Source organism: Mercenaria mercenaria, chromosome 18 (assembly GCF_021730395.1).
Source record: "Mercenaria mercenaria strain notata chromosome 18, MADL_Memer_1, whole genome shotgun sequence".
NCBI classification, from domain to species: domain Eukaryota; kingdom Metazoa; phylum Mollusca; class Bivalvia; order Venerida; family Veneridae; genus Mercenaria; species Mercenaria mercenaria.
Window position 1 is genome coordinate 33,945,549 of NC_069378.1, and position 19,492 is coordinate 33,965,040.

The window sequence follows — 19,492 nt, forward strand, 5'->3', positions numbered from 1 at the left end:
AGTTTGAAACTAAAACTGTTGGTGTTATATACTAAACAGACAGAAAACATTATTTCCCTTTAAAACTCCCTTTTTGAATTTTTTGCAACGAAACTGGAAAACTATCTCTAGGGTATCGACTTTCGCTAGATAGGATGGAGTTACCCAAAACAAAACAACTTTTTATGCCATTTTATAATAAAACAAGGAGCTACGTTCAATAAACGCTTCATGCCCCTGGTGGCATCCTTGTCGATAGATTTTGCACCTTATGGTTCAGGTAACTCTAAGGCTAAAATGACGTCAAAGTCAAACTGAGGTCAGGTGATGTTTGAAGATGAGGAATGTCACAGGTTACATATGTATTAGTTTCAATTCATTCTTGTAAGCGGTATTGATGCTAGACAAAACGTTCCTATTTGGTTATCCTCGTATGGACGGACGAACGGACAGGACAATCACTATATGCCTCCCGCATCAGTAGATACTGGGGGCATAAAAAACCATCTTCTTGCTTAATAGCATAGACTCAAGTAATTACAGTAATGACAAATCAAATATAAATTACTGGGCAACAAGAGGCAGTAATTGAAACATCATATTCATTTTTCATAACTCAAGCAATTAGCTAGATTAAATGAAACATCAATAACTAATTTAATTATTGGCAATTTGTTTCTATAACAATCAGTATATGTGAACATGTTATTATCATTAGCCGGTTTTCAATAACTGAGCCGCGCCATGAGAAAACCAACATAGTGGCTTTGCGACGAGCATGGATCTAGACCAGCCTGCGCATCCGTGCAGTCTGGTTAGGATAAATGCTGTTTGCTTTCAAAGCCTATAGCAATTAGAGAAACTGTTAGCGAACAGCATGGATCCTGACCAGACTGCGCGGATGTGCAGGCTGGTCTGGATCCATGCTGGTCGCAAAGCCACTATGTTGGTTTTCTCATGGCGCGGCTCAATTTATTATGCTACATTAACCACACTAAGTTTATTAGATCATGTGAAAAAAATCTAGTGCTGATTTATACTAGATATATAGCATATATAATATATATTGTATATGTTTATGTTTTAAAGAGCTATTATGGGTATATATATTTGGGTATATAATAAATCAAATCTAATTGGTTACAGTGGTTAGGACTATTTTGGTTCAGTCTGTAAGACTATAACAGTCATGGGTTTTCAGACAAGACAAAAACTATTGTTTGATCTAACTAATCCATAACAGAGTTTTTTTGTGAATTGCAACTCTGTTATAAACTATACATCACTCTATAAGGTATATGAGAGTGGTAGTAGGACCCTTTGAATTTTTTAAGATATGTTTGATAATGTCAATTTTATGGCCCGCTGTGAAAAAATGGACAAGAGACTTTTTCAGAAATTTCACAAATCTTTAGCATAAAAATGTTGCTTTTAACTTAACTAAGAAATCCTGAACTTTTTAAAACCAATACACAAATTTATTTTGATGATAAATCCAAAACTAATCAAAACATTTTAAAAATTTAGAAAGTTCCTACATCCATCATCAAAGTTCTTTGAAATGACGCTAAAAATGAAAGGAACTATTTGAGCCGCGCCATGAGAAAACCAACATAGTGAGTTTGCGACCAGCATGGATCCAGACCAGCCTGCGCATCCGCGCAGTCTGGTCAGGATCCATGCTGTTCGCTTTCAAAGCCTATTGGAATCAGAGAAACTGTTAGCGAACAGCATGGATCCTGACCAGACTGCGCGGATGCGCAGGCTGGTCTGGATCCACGCTGGTCGCAAACCCACTATGTTGGTTTTCTCATAGCACGGCTCATTTTATGTTTGAACAGCAACCACGAAAATACCATGCTATGGAAAAGGCAGACCAAATTCCCTTCTTTTGACAATGGGATACAGTAAATGAAGTCTGATATTTTCAAGGGCAAGGGATGCCTGAATATAAGTTCATTTGATATGAAAGCCTTCTTCAAGCCTGTCATAATGCTGAAAGAATTTTTAAAATTGGACCACTATTGAAAAAGATATGTTTGGAATTTAAGAAAATGACTGATCATGGAGGAAAGTATATTTTAAAACATAAATTAATTGCTGTATGTACAGATGACTGATGTTATCTGACAAGTATTTATAATGGGGCAATTATATTTGCATCTCTACAATTTTACATGGTAGGGAAAAACAAAGTCTGTGTTCAGACCCATGTTTTGTTCACAGGAGATAACTCCTGTGGCTCTTTAAATTTTGTATAATTATGTCCCTTTTGTTATCAAGACAGATGGTCAGAATATATGAGAAATTGTTCTTAAAAAAACCAAAAAAAAACCCCCAGACTATCTAGTCGGTAGCCACACTAGAAAAAAAAAATGGTTTCTGGGGTCTACAATATTATAAGCTGGAGCTGATGTTCAAGAATAAAGAATTTCGACAGATTAACCCTTAGCCTGCTGGGCAAGTGATTCTTGTCATTCGTGTCATTTTCAGAGTATCGTACTAACTGTTTGCCAGTCCATTAATTTACCAAAAAAAAAAAAAATAAATCTTTACCGACTGATTGCACTGAAAATTAATTTGCCCTGGCCTATGCAGATATAATATAATATCAAAGCGGAGCATATACAATTGTAACTACAGGTAACACTAAAGTATTCTGTTTATACCTTTAATGAGAAAAAATTCTGAAATCAAAGAAAAGGTGCAGACTGAAATGTATTGCTCAACTAAAACCCACTTCATCTTTATTCCTCCCTAACTTGTTGTATATTTAAAGCAATAAAGTCTTTTTTTTTTTTTAACTTTTCTTTGTATATTGTAGATCTGGTACTACCCTTGGTGTTATTTCCATTATAAACAGAGCTTGACCACAGTGTGAATTCAAGACACTAAGAAATATTATATCAGGTCATCTCCGAAAGAATAACCAAGAATTAAAATTAAACTTGAAATAAAATTGCTGCTAAAATGATCCAACCTACTGGCTCAACAGTTCTGCAACATACCAATACAAGAGCTCCACCAAGCGAGGCAATATATGCCCGAAGGGTTACATCAGAGGATGGGAGCAAAATTTAAAGGACTTGAAGTGAGAAGCCCAAAGGACAGGAACAACAAAGGGAAGAAATTCCAAAAAAAATTTAAGTCCACAAAAAAAAAAAACCCTTAAAAGGTAAAAATATGTCAAAATACACCTAAAAATTGGATGTAACATCCATGTTGTACCACAGAAAAGTGGTCCCGTTTTTTCTCTACGGCCAATAATAAAAAAGTTTCAAAATAAGCTATTTATAGTAAGGTAAAAGGGAAGTAATTAAAAAAAAAATTATTGTATGTGAACAAAAGTGGGATCTGCCAAATAAAAACAAGAGCACTGCAATGCAGAGCAATAAAAACAAAGCAAAGTCAATTTGACCCCTAAGTGTGACCTTGACCTTGAAGCAAGTCATCCGGAACATGTGCTCTGCACGTCGTCACAGTGTGGTGAACATTTGTGCCAAGTTTCTTTGAAATCCTTCAAGCAGTTCAAGAGTTACAGAGCAGACACAAAACAAACTGATATGACCTTTGACTCCTAAGTGTGACCTTGACCTTGGAGCGAGACATCCAAAACATGAGCTCTGCACGTCGTCTCGGTGTGGTGAACATTTGTGTCAAGTGTCCTTGAAATCCTTCAAGGTGTTGAAGAGTTACAGAGCGGACACGAAATTGCTAACGGACAGATGGACGGACGGACGGACGACGGACACCAGCATCATAACATAATACGTTTCTGGGCATATAACAAGGGCTGTCACAGGAGACAGCGCGCTCGACTATTTTGATGCTGGATAGTGAAACTGGGCACACCTGAGGAAACTAGAGCTGTCACTGGAGTGTTTAATGACTCCAATTGTGGATGAAGATATTGCACAATAGCCTGAGTCTATGTCAAAAATATCAACTTTAAGTAATAAGAGAGGTAAAGAAAAAATGTATCAAAACACTATATAAGTATATCCTAAGCAAAAAGGGGCATAATTCATTAAATATTGGTGCCAGAGTTATGCAGCTTGTGTCATATAGTGTGGGTGATGATGTTGAACAACTATTTTAAGTTTGAATCAAATCCATTCAGTAATAACAGAGACAGAGTGAAAGTGCATCAAAACTTTAACCTAAAATTCTAAGTAAAAAGGGGGAATAATTAATGAAAAATTGATGCCAGAGTTATGCACCTTGCATCATATGGTGTGGGTGATGATGTTGAACAACTATTTTAAGTTTGAATCAAATCCATTCAGTAATATCAGAGACAGAGTGAAAGTGCATCAAAACTTTAACCTGAAATTCTAAGTAAAAAGGGGAAATAATTCATGAAAAATTGGTCCCAGAGTTATGCACCTTGTGTCATATGATAAGGGTAATGATGTTGAACAAATGTTTAAGTTTGAATCAGATCCATTCAGTAATAACAGAGATAGAGTGAATGTGCATAAAACTTAAACCTGAAATTCTAAGTATAAAGGGGAATAATTCATGAAAAATTGTGCCAGAGATATGCATCTTGTGTCATATGATGTGGGTGATGATGCTGAACAACTATTTTAAGTTTGAATCAAATCCATTCAGTAATAACAGAGGTAGAGTGAAAGTGCACCAAAACTTTAACCTGAAATTCTAAGTTAAAAGGGGGAATAATTCATGAAAAAATGGTGCCAGAGTTATGCACCTTGTGTCATATGATGTGGGTGATGATGTTGAACAACTATTTTAAGTTTGAATCAAATCCATTCAGTAATAACAGAGATAGAGTGAAAGTGCATCAAAACTTTAACCTGAAAATCTAAGTGAAAAGGGGGGATAATTCATGAAATATTGGTGCCATAGTTATGGCCCTTATGTTAGATGATGTGGATGATGATGAGGAATAAGTATTTCAAGTTTGAATCAAATCCTTCAAGTAATTACAGAGATAAGTTGAAAAAAGAGAAAGTGCACCAAAACTTTAACCAAGGTGGGGACGCGGAAAGACGCCAACGCCGATGCCGGGGCGAGTAGGATAGCTCTCCTTATACTTCGTATAGTCGAGCTAAAAATTATTGCTGATCCAGAAAACAACCGGAGTGTATTCACAAGGGATTTATTTCCACTATAGAAAAACAATGGTGCTAATCCACAATACTACGGTGATATTAAAAAATATATTTTCTTTTAGATACTGTATAGTCATTACTTTGTGTGGGGAGTTAATTTCATGGATTTTCTGGTTGTGCCATTTCATGAAATTAAATCCCCCATAAAACACAGAAAATTTCAATTTACTCCCAAGAATTTTTTTTGACTCCACAAAATAGCTTTTTTCACCAGAACCATGAAATTTTACATCCATGAAATTAAATGACTTATTAATAGGAATTTATAGTTTTTTTTGTAGACATATATTCAAAACTAGAAAGAACTTACCTGTTTTGATGCCGATTTTGGTTTTCTTATCAGTAACAAACATTTGTCTTCTACTTTTGTTTTCTCGTATGATTTCAAAACATTGTCAGAGTCCTTCAAGAATGAATGAACTGAAATATGAAGCATAACATTATTTATGTTTTAACAAGATCTATAACAGTACTTAGAAAATGTTACCCTTGCCAGTACATTTAACCTTTAGCCTGCTGGTGGCAAGTGAATCTGCCTTTGCAGCCACTGCACACAAAGATGAGCCTGCACACCTGTTCAGGCTCATCTTGGTCTGCACTATTCGCTATTCAGTTGTTAAAATTTTCAGTGAATACCCATTCAAATAATTAATGGTACTGCCAAAACTGAATGAAAGACCAGTCCATTTTGAAATATAGCAGGGTAAAGTTAATACATTGCTCGCTTTTAGTCCAAAGACATTATTTGTAATGAAAAAAGGGAAAACAAACTTTATTGTAGAGATCTAAGACATAGCAGGAGAAAAATAATGAAAACGTCTTACCATGACCAAAACTTGAACCAATGGCGACAGTGTATTTTGATGATTTCTGTTTCTTCTTTTCTTCAGATGCGGATGACAATGATATCACATTTTTTGTTACAGCTTTAGTCTTGTCCTCATCTGTGACATATACAGCACCACATTTCACCTGAAAAAGAAATATAAAAGGGTTAAATAATCATCTCAACATACAGAATTGATCAATACCTGTTCAAACTTATTTATGCTTAATTTTGCTCCAAACAATTGAGCATTTCACCATATAAGACACTGCTTGCTTCGTTTTCCTTCTATCTCACCAGTATTTATTTTTCCTGGTATAGTGAAACAGCACAATCATGCTTGCCTGTTTGAGCCTCCTTTGGACATTACTAATTCTATGTCCTAAGTAACTATTCCAATGATAAAGAAATGTTTTCAGTACTAATAATTGTTACATAAATGTGAACTGCCTATATTTTTTATTCACTGTAAGTCACTGTAGCATCAATATTTAACAACATGCTTATATCCCTTATGACTTGTACTCAATGATATAATTATGTTATATTGCAGAATCATCTGAAAAAGCCTAATTCTTCCTTTTTAAAAGTTAATTTTTCACTTTACCATCTTTTCAAAAATTCCCATCGTATTACAACACTAATACTTTCGATTATTGGTTTTAACAATGTAAATTTTACAAACAAATGGAAAGTTTTCTTAAAATCAAAATCGTCAAAATAAATTCAACAATTACATGGTAAATATATACACAAATGCTGACCCTGTAATCTGTTAAATGGCCACATGCCTTAAAAGGTCAAGGAACCTTAATCGTCATTTATAAGCTTTCATAAATTTTAGAACCTATTGGCAATTAATATTACATTAAAAACTTTTCACTTTAACCCTAATACCCTGCTAAATTTCTATAATGAACTTGTCCATCTTTCAATTTGGACAGTGCCATTAACTGTTAAAAGGGGTGCTTATCAAAAAGATACAGACTGAGTGGTGAACAGTGCAGATTATGAGCAGACTGCATGGATGTGCATCATGATCTGCACTGGTCGCAAAGGCAGAATCAATTGTGTCCAGCATGATAAGGGTTAAAGATAAACAAAGATAAATTAATTAGTCATACATGATATGGAATCACATTAACTTTATTCAAATATGAAGCTGTTTTTGTAGTTGTCCACACCTACAATGACTGTTTAATATATTACCTTTACTGACATTATAATTTAATAAAAGGTAAAAGCTATACAATTACTTATGATTTTAAACCCTAGATTGCCCACATGTCATTCTTGAATTATTTGACAAACGAAAGCTAAAAATTCCATTGTATTGTGGACTTTTGTGCCTGTTTTGAACATTCACTTTTAATCCTACGATTTTAAATGCCCAATAAAATGTTTGTCACATAAACATTTCTTTTGAACCTAATGTAGATACTATAAACAAATTCTTTTCTTAACTTTTAGCATGCTGGACACAACTGATTCTGCCTTTGCGACCAGTGTAGATCATGATCAGCCTGCACATCCTGCACTGTTCCCTATTCAGTCAGTATATTTTTGGTAAGCACCCCTTTGAACAGTTAATGGTACTGTCCAAATTGAAAGATGTACAAGTTCATTATAGAAATTTACCAGGGTAAGGGTTAATGGCATGATAATTTAGGGCAATGACTCTGAAAAGTTCTGGGTATTCCATGATATCATATAAGCTCAGCAAAAGATAGTACATGCACCTATATATCACAGGTATGATATCTATGCATCCTAAACACTGTCTTACAACTTAGCATTGCAAATATTTTTTATCATTCTTTCAAAGTTGTTGCCATTTTCAGTTGTTTTTAAAACACCTTGTTTTCTTCAAATAATTTCAGTATTTTTCTTGTAAAGTGTTAGTCAAGATCTAATATATCCTGTTAAAGTTGTAAATTTACTTTTAATTTAAATCTTCAGCTAGGTTGTTTACTGTTACTTGAAACCTGTCCAGGATGTTTTGATGATCCCAGGCTTCCTTGCCAAATTTTAGTTTAATCCAATTTGGGTCATTGCACGGATCTTAATTGGCTACCAGCATGAACATCATGTTTTATATAATTAATTTTTTTTTGTTGGGTTTAACATTGCACCGGCACTATTATAGGTCATATTGCAACTTTCCAGCTTTGTTAATTGGTAGAGAAAGACCCCAGGTGCCCCTCTGTGCATTATTTCATCATGGGCAGGCACCTGGGTTAAAGAACCTCGAACCTTCCGTAAGTCAGCTAGATGGCTTTCTCACACCATGAAGAATTCAACGCCCCCAGTGAGGCTCAAACCCAGTGAGGGGCAAGTGATTCAAAGTCAACGACCTTAACCACTCAGCCATGGAGGCCCCCTATTTTATATTATTGGTATTATATTTTTATTTCAATAGTAAATAATCTAATATATATTTCTCCATTCATTTCAACTTTTTTTAAACCGTCCTATTAAGTCCTGCTTTAAGCTGCCATTTTGATTAATGTTAATCATCAGGTATAAAAACTTCAAAATCAATAAATATAAATTCTTTCTTGTCTGCTTTTGGTAAATTTGTATGAATTATCTATACATTGTATCCCCCCCCCCACCCCTCTAATTAACAGAGTGATCTGCTAAAACACTACATTACAAAATGGCTTTTTCCAAACTGACTAAATGTTAAAAATGAAAATCCAAAAAATGCAAATTGAATTCTGAATCTTACACTGAAGGCATATCATCCCCAAATTTATCCCCAGTTTGACTAAAGTTTGTTGTTTATTGATAGTCTGTTGCGGATTCTGTTTAAATTTTTAGTTTAATATCCAGTACTGGTTTCCCAATAGTTTCCGGACCGAAATCGCTATATTTTGCCAATAACTTTCAAACAAAACATAGTAGAAACATAAAATTTTCACAGAAAAAAGCAAGCTAGGCTCTTCATAAACACCATGCAAAATTCATATTACACTTGCGTTCATTAACACAAATGTAGGTGAGGCCTCAAAAGGGGCAATTAATTCCATTAATATCTCAGTTATTCCGAGTAGTTTTCTGGACCTTTCATTGTAACAGTTGTACCCTTTCTGTAAAAGCAAACATTTTCGATTTCGTTATATATATTCAAAATTAAAACATAATTCTAAGGCGTGATGATGGTTTGCAAAGTATATTTAAAGAATTTAACAAATACTAGATATATGTAATACGCTCATTACAGTTACGTCTAATTACGTTTGAATGACGTTTGCAATATTATGCTAAAAATGACAGAACGTACTGAGCGGACTGGTAATATAACAAAATAAGAAATTAAGAACTTTTAATATAATTAACAACTTTAAAAAAAAGAACAAGACCGGTCTCAAAATTGGTAGTCTAACGCCCTGACCACTCGGGCATGGACACTGCTGCTAAACATTTGATTGATCTACGGTATCATAGGTAAATACCCGTCTATTTTAGTTCCTATTCTTACATGTAATCGATAATTTAATGTCGTAGTATAGTGAATAGGTTTTCTGACTTTCTTTGTTTTACTTTATTACTATCGGAATGTTTTTACTGTATCGCCTGCAAATGGGTGATGTTTACCTTCAATGGGCCTCAATTTCTGCGCATGCGCACTGTAACTGGAATTCCCCTGCAGTTGATAAACACTTGTGTAAACAATTACATCGAAGTAAGTAAAAACAACCGGGATATTCAAATAATAAATAAGTAGGTTATGCTAGGTTTTCGCTGCTATGTAAAGGCAACAAAACTCTAGATGATATGATATTGTTACCCAGATGCTTTACGACGGCATAAAGTCTATACAGCACGAAATGTAACAGGTCCGGAAAACTACTTGGGTCTGGAAACTACTGGGAAACCAGTAAACTTGTTTTCCATTTCTCAGAGAGTGTTTATTCTTTTTTTACATCCCTGGGCTGCTTTTCAACTAAGTCAAACATACCCGCTATATGACTAAAATTCTAATGTCATCATAGAGAATATGCGCCTGACCTGAGGATCAAACTTGCGACAAACAGATCTGCCCTCTCCCTATTGCGCTAATTTTAAGCTGGCAGCTACAGGACGAGTACTAGAACAATTTCCACTTATGCAGAACCGATTTCTACTCGTATTTACAAGGGGAGGAATGGAATTGTCAAACAATATATATCTATAATAAAAGTTCAAAACAACAGCATACAGTATGAAAATCTCAAGCTTTCTACAGTCAAACATTTTAGGTACCTTTGTATCGTTGTTCTGATCCACCTGATCATTGTCAGTATTCAAATTGTCATTGTCAGAACTGTGAAGTGATCTTGTATTCTGTGAATAAGCTACAATCCACACCATTCTCAACCTGTCACTACCGCATCTCACTTATTCTCCGTTCACTAATTTCTAAAACATCTTATACTATCAAAACCTCCAGTTGTTCACTAATTTCTAAAACATTTCATTTTAAGCTCTCCAGTATATTACTAACTGCTAAATTTGTTTTAAGCTCTCATTTCTGAAACATCTCATTCTAAGCTCACCATTTGTTCATTTAATTTCTGAAACATTTCATTTTAGGGTCTACAGTTGTTCACTGATTTCTAAAAGTTTTCCCATTCTGATCTCACCATTTGTTTACTAATTTCTGAATCATTTCATTTTAAGTTCTCCAGTTGTTCACTAATTTCTGAAACATTTCATTGAAGCTTCTCTCCAGTTGTCCGCTAATTTCTGAAACATTTCATTCTAAGCTCGCACTATGTACATTACATGATCAACTCTAAGTTATTCACAAACACTTATTTCTGTAACACCTCATTTTAATCTCTCTAGTTATATTCACTGTTCACTAATTTCTGTAATGGCTCATTCTAATATCTCCTTTACCATCAAGAAATACTTTTTCAGTTCTAATTCTAAAGACATATCATCTAACAAAAACCCAGTCTCTTAATGATATGGAAGGTGACTAAAACATCAAAGATCTTGAGAAAAAAAAAAATTTAATACCAAAACAAAATCCAACAAAAAGGTAATATTATGAGTAACATGATAAAATCAACTTCCTATAAAATTGTACACTGATACTTTTACCATAATATTATGCACACTCATTTAAGCTGCAACTTCATTATCATATCTGAACAAGAATACAAAAAAAAAATTATAATATGCAAAACAAATCATAATGTTTCAGAATCAAATCCAGTAATAACTTGGTATACAAATTTTGTAAATTAAATTCCACACAGGGTTGATATGTAAATTCACACCTGATATCATAGATAACAGAAACAAAGTCACACAATTAAGTTTATTTATCGGCAGGATGCCATCCAATAGACCTTGGGCGTTTAAACAAAACCAAAGATAATGCACTTGTTATATCTTCAAGTTACTCCATTATTTGAATATCATTTTGAAATAAAGTCCATAGAATATGTCAACAGTTAAAGTCAATTAAGGGTGATATCTAAGTGCTGAGCAGCAAAGTCGAACATTTTTATATTAAATTGTGTATCAAATCATTTTCACAATAGTCAAGCACTGTTAGTAAGCCAGAAAAGCATCTGTGTAAAATTATTTTAACACAATGTCTTTACCTTATAACTAATGCTTTTTTTAACATCCTTGTTCTCAAGACAGATCAACAGGAAAAAAATCTTATCTATCGAAAATGAAATCACAGTATCTTTCATTTAGTAAAAAACACTTCACTGTCTGAAAACAGTTTTCAAATTTAGCAATTTTGCAATGCACAAATCACGCACATGATTATGTCCAGTTTATGCATAAATGTTCCATTAATGGCAACAAGTGACTAGGATATATTGTTAGAAAGTTTAAGAAGAACAAAACTTCAGGCTTAATTATTTAACAATATAACACTCTTGACAAGTTCCAGCACAGTTGCAATAGTACTAAAATCAGCAAATGAAAAAATATAAAGTCCACAGAGTATCACTATTTATGTTGCCCTGTAGACTAGATAATGCTGATCAGCGTAACAAAACGTTTTATCTCAGTATCATAAAAGCGTCATGGGGAGTATATTTTATATTGCTTTGTTTTATCTCAAGTAAATAATTACACTATCTATTGGTACTAGGCTCGGCACATCCCTGGAGGAATGACTAACCAAGGGTAAATTAGGCCTAATAATAGTAAAACTGCAAGTCACAATAAAATAAAGTGAATAATGGAGTAAAGTACTTCCTAGACCATGCCAAATAAAAACATAATTAAAACTACGCAACTAATAAGTTCCATACATTCTGTCAAAATATAGCGGGAGATCATGGGTTCGATCCCCAGCAGTGTCATATCAAAGACGTGAAAAATGGTACCAGTAGCTTCCTTGCTTGGCGCTCAGCATTAAAAGGGAAACTGGCCTCTTTTCTCATACCCTCGTGGCGAAGGATTCCATCAGGAATGTGTCGAGAGTGATTAATATAAGTTGCAGAACTTCCTTCACAATCGACCAAATATAAATTATGTATAAACTAAAAAAAAACTAGTTTTGCTATTTCCATAATTACAAAGCAATTTATGAATAAACTAAACAAACTTCTAATTTTTCATAATAGTAAGTCAAATAATCCCTTTTCTGCACAGAAAATTTTCCATAATCCAACTGCAGATGGCTAAAAATTCGTACCTGCAATATTTCATGAAAGTACAAAGTAATTTCCACCAAACACATAGAAATATGTAAAAACTAATTACATACAATTGATACAGGAAACCTGTCGCATATCACAGATAACGCTTCATATATCAGTTTGGTCTATACTATATAGTGTCTCTTTGACACCATTCCTGTGGCAACATATTGATTGTATAACAAATGACAACAGAATAACATGGTGATATTTTTTAATCAATAACTGACCATTCATTCATTTTTTATTACAACAACAAATGAGCCGTGCCATGAGAAAATCAACATAGTAGGTTTTCGACCAGCATGGATCCAGACCAGCCTGCGCATCCGCGCAGTCTGGTCAGGATCCATGCTGTTCACTAACAGTTTCTCTAATTGCAGTAGGCTTTAAAAGCGAACAGCATGGATCCTGACCAGACAGCGCGGATGCGCAGGCTGATCTGGATCCATGCTGGTCGCAAACCCACTGTGTTGGTTTTCTCATGGCACGGCTCAAATGCGTATCAAATCAGATAATGTGGAAACTCTTGGTTTAGCTGTGTGTTTTAAAGATTAGACAGTCTGCCATATCAGCTGTCTTCATGAATTTTCAAATATACCATGAACATTTTTTAACATTTAAGGAAGGATTCTTCACATCGCAACATTTGATAATTATTTTAAAATTGCATGCAAATGAGAGTCTCCAATTTGTTCACAAGACAGCCACCACAGTGTTAACAAGTCTGTCTGTAAAAACCCGGAAAAGAGCAACCAACGCCATCAAATTGTCCAAAATGTTGCATGCAAAGGACAGCCTCTACTATCCACAATGTTGCCTGCAAAAATCAGTCCCACTGTGTCAACACAGCTGCCTGCCATGGTAGCGTCAACTTTGTCCACATTGTTGCCTGCAAAGGTTGCATCTACAGTGTCCACATCGTTGCCTGCAAAAGTTGCATCTACAGTGTCCAACATCATTGCCTGCAAAAGTTGCACCTACAGTGTCCACATCGTTGCTTGCAAAGGTTGCATCTAGTGTTCACATCATTGCCTGCAAAGGTAGCCTCTACTGTTCGCATTGTGGCATGCAAAAGATAACCTCTACTGTTCACACTGTTGCATGCAACAGGTAGCCTTTATTGCTACAACGGACAACACCTATAGTAACAATGTTCTCAAGACTAAGCATTATGGAAAATGTGTTAAGAGCATGGATTCGAATCTACATTGTGTGGATAAAATGCAAAATATTTCTGAAGATAATAGAGAGATGCTATTCTATTTTGATTGACTAGAAGCTTTTAGTTAAGTGCTAACAATTACCCAGGAATGTCACATACATCCAAATGGGTAATCAATATAGCCAAGTTTTTTTTAGGAAAACAAACAGCATGTAATATAAATAAAGGTATTGACAATCTATAAAACCTGTACTTGATCTAATCATTTCAGTGGCTGCGTAGGGGTACCTTGGAATTTCAGTTATTATTTCTAGGAATTGATTTAGATTTTTATCAGCCTCTCACCAGAAGAAATATTGAATATCAAACTTCAAAGGGTTTAAACACAATAGAGGAACAACAATAACAGATGAAAGGACTTTACCAGAAGACTCAACTGATCTCAAAATTTAGCAAAATTTAGGTTTAGACTTTTTTTTAGCAAATTTTAATGAAAATGTGGTTAGTTGTGACCTAACCATGGAGTGTTATAGTACTGACATCATTAACTTACCATTTCTCCAGCGGAGGATAAAATGGCTCATAGTCTTCTGTCAAATGAACAACCAGAAAATTTACCTTGCCCAGATATCAAATTAAAGTATATTTGACACTTCTCCTTTTTGACCCAGAATAAACCAGTATATTGGTAGTTTTTGTTAGGTTATATACACTGCTAAAATTTGTCTTTATTTTACCATCTGATCAAAACTGCACTATAGGAAAGAGGTAGCTACCAGCTTTAGTCAGATAAGTCATAAAACATTGATACACATGCTCCCAGAATAGACATCATTACCTGTAATTAGGTTTATCATGTAAATTTATGAGTCCAATTAACTGGCAAACCTTTGCTTAAGATAGGCAGATTGTTTATTTTCCATAGTTATCTAGATTTTTAGGTTAATGCCGTTTTCATATAATGCAAGACTTTTTTAGTGCTTTCAAATTTTCCTGTATTTCCTACTAGACATGAATCTGTCAAGTTCTCCAAAACAAAATGGCAACTTAGGAATGAATCTTGTCTTCTGCTAGTATCTAAAAGCTTCTCCACATCGTACGAGGTGGGAATGTGTAATGTCATGTACCATCATGAAAACTACCCCCAAACAAATGGCAAAGGAATGTAAAGTCTTTCTGCAAAATCATCCTGACAACTTCTCCACAACAAATGGCAAGGGAATGTATAATGCCTTGTGCCAGATCATAAAGACAACTTCTCCACAACGAATGGCATAGGAATGTATAATGCCTTGTGCCAGAACATAAAGACAACTTCTCCACAACAAATGGCAAGGGAATGTATAATGCCTTGTGCCAGATCATCAAGACAACTTCTCCACAACGAATGGCATAGGAATGTATAATGCCTTGTGCCAGATCATAAAGACAACTTCTCCACAATAAATGGCATAGGAATGTATAATGCCTTGTGCCAGATCATCAAGACAACTTCTCCACAACGAATGGCATAGGAATGTATAATGCCTTGTGCCAGAACATAAAGACAACTTCTCCACAACGAATGGCAAGGGAATGTATAATGCCTTGTGCCAGATCATAAAGACAACTTCTCCACAACGAATGGCATAGGAATGTATAATGCCTTGTGCCAGATCATAAAGACAACTTCTCCACAACGAATGGCATAGGAATGTATAATGCCTTGTGCCAGAACATAAAGACAACTTCTCCACAACAAATGGCAAGGGAATGTATAATGCCTTGTGCCAGATCATCAAGACAACTTCTCCACAACAAATGGCATAGGAATGTATAATGCCTTGTGCCAGATCATAAAGACAACTTCTCCACAACAGATGGCAAGGGAATGTATAATGCCTTGTGCCAGATCATCAAGACAACTTCTCCACAACAAATGGCAAGGGAATGTATAATGCCTTGTGCCAGATCATCAAGACAACTTCTCCACAACAAATGGCAAGGGAATGTATAATGCCTTGTGCCAGATCATCCTGACAACTTCTCCACAACAAATGGCAAGGGAATGTATAATGCCTTGTGCCAGATCATAAAGACAACTTCTCCACAACAAATGGCAAGGGAATGTATAATGCCTTGTGCCAGATCATCAAGACAACTTCTCCACAACAAATGGCAAGGGAATGTATAATGCCTTGTGCCAGATCATCAAGACAACTTCTCCACAACAAATGGCAAGGGAATGTATAATGCCTTGTGCCAGATCATAAAGACAACTTCTCCACAACAAATGGCAAGGGAATGTATAATGCCTTGTGCCAGATCATCAAGACAACTTCTCCACAACAAATGGCAAGGGAATGTATAATGCCTTGTGCCAGATCATCAAGACAACTTCTCCACAACAAATGGCAAGGGAATGTATAATGCCTTGTGCCAGATCATAAAGACAACTTCTCCACAACAAATGGCAAGGGAATGTATAATGCCTTGTGCCAGATCATCAAGACAACTTCTCCACAACAAATGGCAAGGGAATGTATAATGCCTTGTGCCAGATCATAAAGACAACTTCTCCACAACAAATGGCAAGGGAATGTATAATGCCTTGTGCCAGATCATAAAGACAACTTCTCCACAACAAATGGCATAGGAATGTATAATGCCTTGTGCCAGATCATCAAGACAACTTCTCCACAACAAATGGCAAGGGAATGTATAATGCCTTGTGCCAGATCATCAAGACAACTTCTCCACAACAAATGGCATAGGAATGTATAATGCCTTGTGCCAGATCATAAAGACAACTTCTCCACAACAGATGGCATAGGAATGTATAATGCCTTGTGCCAGAACATAAAGACAACTTCTCCACAACAAATGGCAAGGGAATGTATAATGCCTTGTGCCAGATCATCAAGACAACTTCTCCACAACAAATGGCATAGGAATGTATAATGCCTTGTGCCAGATCATAAAGACAACTTCTCCACAACAGATGGCATAGGAATGTATAATGCCTTGTGCCAGAACATAAAGACAACTTCTCCACAACAAATGGCATAGGAATGTATAATGCCTTGTGCCAGAACATAAAGACAACTTCTCCACAACGAATGGCATAGGAATGTATAATGCCTTGTGCCAGAACATAAAGACAACTTCTCCACAACGAATGGCATAGGAATGTATAATGCCTTGTGCCAGATCATAAAGACAACTTCTCCACAACAAATGGCAAGGGAATGTATAATGCCTTGTGCCAGAACATAAAGACAACTTCTCCACAACAAATGGCAAGGGAATGTATAATGCCTTGTGCCAGATCATCAAGACAACTTCTCCACAACAAATGGCATAGGAATGTATAATGCCTTGTGCCAGATCATAAAGACAACTTCTCCACAACAAATGGCAAGGGAATGTATAATGCCTTGTGCCAGATCATAAAGACAACTTCTCCACAACGAATGGCATAGGAATGTATAATGCCTTGTGCCAGATCATAAAGACAACTTCTCCACAACAAATGGCAAGGGAATGTATAATGCCTTGTGCCAGATCATCAAGACAACTTCTCCACAACAAATGGCAAGGGAATGTATAATGTCTTGTGCCAGGTCATCAAGACAACTTCTCCACAACGAATGGCAAGGGAATGTATAATGCCTTGTGCCAGATCATCAAGACAACTTCTCCACAACAAATGGCAAGGGAATGTATAATGTCTTGTGCCAGGTCATCAAGACAACTTCTCCACAACAAATGGCATAGGAATGCTTGTCTTCTGCCAGATCATCACAGTCTTCTGTTTCAACTGAAGTTACGGGACAGGCAACTACAATGCTTAAGATTGCTGAAAATATACATTACGCTGCAAAACAACACTTAAAACTTCATTTTTTGATATTCAAAATGAAAATAACAAAACTGACTTACAATTCACAAGCAGTTGGACCACTTAAATCACAAACATACCAAATATGATCCTGGAAGATATTCTTAACCTACTGAATTAAAGTCATCAAAACTTTAACCTAAATTATTCAAATAAACTAATCTCTTTATCAGTCCATTAATGAAATTCATACCATGGACAATTTCATGAATTAAAAGTGAACCGATGTGAATTGAATGCACCTTTATTAATGAGACTGAGTTAAGAATGACAGTTGCTTGCCGAGATGCTACATTTGAATAAAGGGTCAGGTTTCACAAAGGAAAACAGGGAAATAGGTATTGAGTTTTCCATATGGAAATGGTGTATATTTCAATGGGGGGTATCCAGTACCATTACTCCACATTTGCATCTCTACTTCATGAATATCAAATACTACAACTATTTTCATCATAGCGACAATTTATTTTTAGCTAATATTTGGGTACAGACAGGTTAGCAGAGTTATTTCCAAAACCAAAAATGCACAATTTCTTAAACATTTACACCTTCTGTCTACCAAATTACTACATGAAAAGTGACTTAAAAATTATTCATTCCGTGATGCAGACAGCGACAGCTTTAATTGAATTCTTCCTATGCAAGAAATATCTTGATGGATTAAGCAAAGTATGAAAGTATTAGCAATGTATACCAGAATAATTATTATTATTATTAATAATATAATTATGTAAATTTTCACTTCTTTTAAACAACTATGCTAAATATTAAAATGTTTCAATTATTATTCTAAATTGGTCTTGACAGAACTGTAAGCAATTGCAACAGAAGCTAAATCAAAATGTCAACATTTTGCAAGACTAATTAACATGAAAGCTGCTGAACTTTAAGTCCTTTTTTCGATCAAACAATATTTTAATCAACAAGAGTTGGTGGGAGTACAGTTTGGGAGACAGTACTCAAATAATGTATAACTATAAATAAAGTACACAAATAATGTGTAACTTATAAATAAACAAAGTTCAGACTTTTGTGTCTATTATGTCATAAGAATATGGATATCTATGATAAAGTTTGTGACTTTATTACCTATTACTTGATTATTACCTATTAATTGCAGCTAGAAATGGGATCTATCATGTCAGTTTTTTTCCACATTAAGAATTGGCACTGTGGTTAATTATATAACTGCCTGATTTTTCAGCTTCACTAAAACAAATTGTATGGCTGAGAAACAAAAGCTGCCAAACATCCTTATCTCTACTCTCTTGAATCCATGTCTGCAGTTTATATGCCCCAAAGTCCAGACAACAAAACCATCCATAACTGACATCCAAAACTGCAGAAAACACTCATTTATGCCATATTCTATTCATTATGTTACACCTGAAAAGATAAATGAATTCAGCTGCTTGCAATATCCATTATACCATACTAGCTCCTTTATTAAAATGACAACAAAAAATACTTTTTAACTACATTTTGTCTCATTTTGCAATCTATGCCATATGGTTGGCATATTTTCATTAATAGTAAGATATGCACACAAATACCGTCACAAATTAACTTTTACTTTGCATAGTAGTTTTAATTTCATGTAAACAATGATAATATATTATGAATTCTGTACATAAACAGCGGCATCCGGGTGTCACACACAACAAGAATCTAGACAATGGCCAGAAACAAATTATAAACCTCGATCAAGAATGTCCCTTAACCCTTATTTTTTGCATATAACTAGTGCAGTACTTCCTTCTTGTGTAGCATCTTTTTCTTGTACAGCAGCATTTGCTCTAATGAGTTCTTTGTGTATAGTATCTATTTTCATGTGTAGTACCT

At 35.1% G+C, this 19,492-nt stretch overlaps 1 protein-coding gene across 7 annotated transcripts in view; it reads right to left on the minus strand.

Annotated features, from left to right (window-relative positions):
- The window catches only part of LOC123539311 (uncharacterized), an 82,154-nt gene that overhangs the window by 11,580 nt on the left and 51,082 nt on the right, over positions 1-19,492 (minus strand). For 5 of the 7 annotated variants that reach the window (XM_053529642.1, XM_053529645.1, XM_053529644.1 and 2 more), the window contains 3 exons: positions 5,942-6,089; positions 5,428-5,537; positions 2,649-2,666 (listed from right to left, as the gene is read on the minus strand). In XM_053529642.1, the coding sequence (XP_053385617.1) occupies positions 2,649-2,666; positions 5,428-5,537; positions 5,942-6,089 (276 nt within the window). Of the gene's footprint in view, positions 1-2,648; positions 2,667-5,427; positions 5,538-5,941; positions 6,090-10,191; positions 11,942-19,492 lie in introns of those variants that run through there. The other 2 variants (XM_045323877.2, XM_053529646.1) reach the window with 2 other exon arrangements.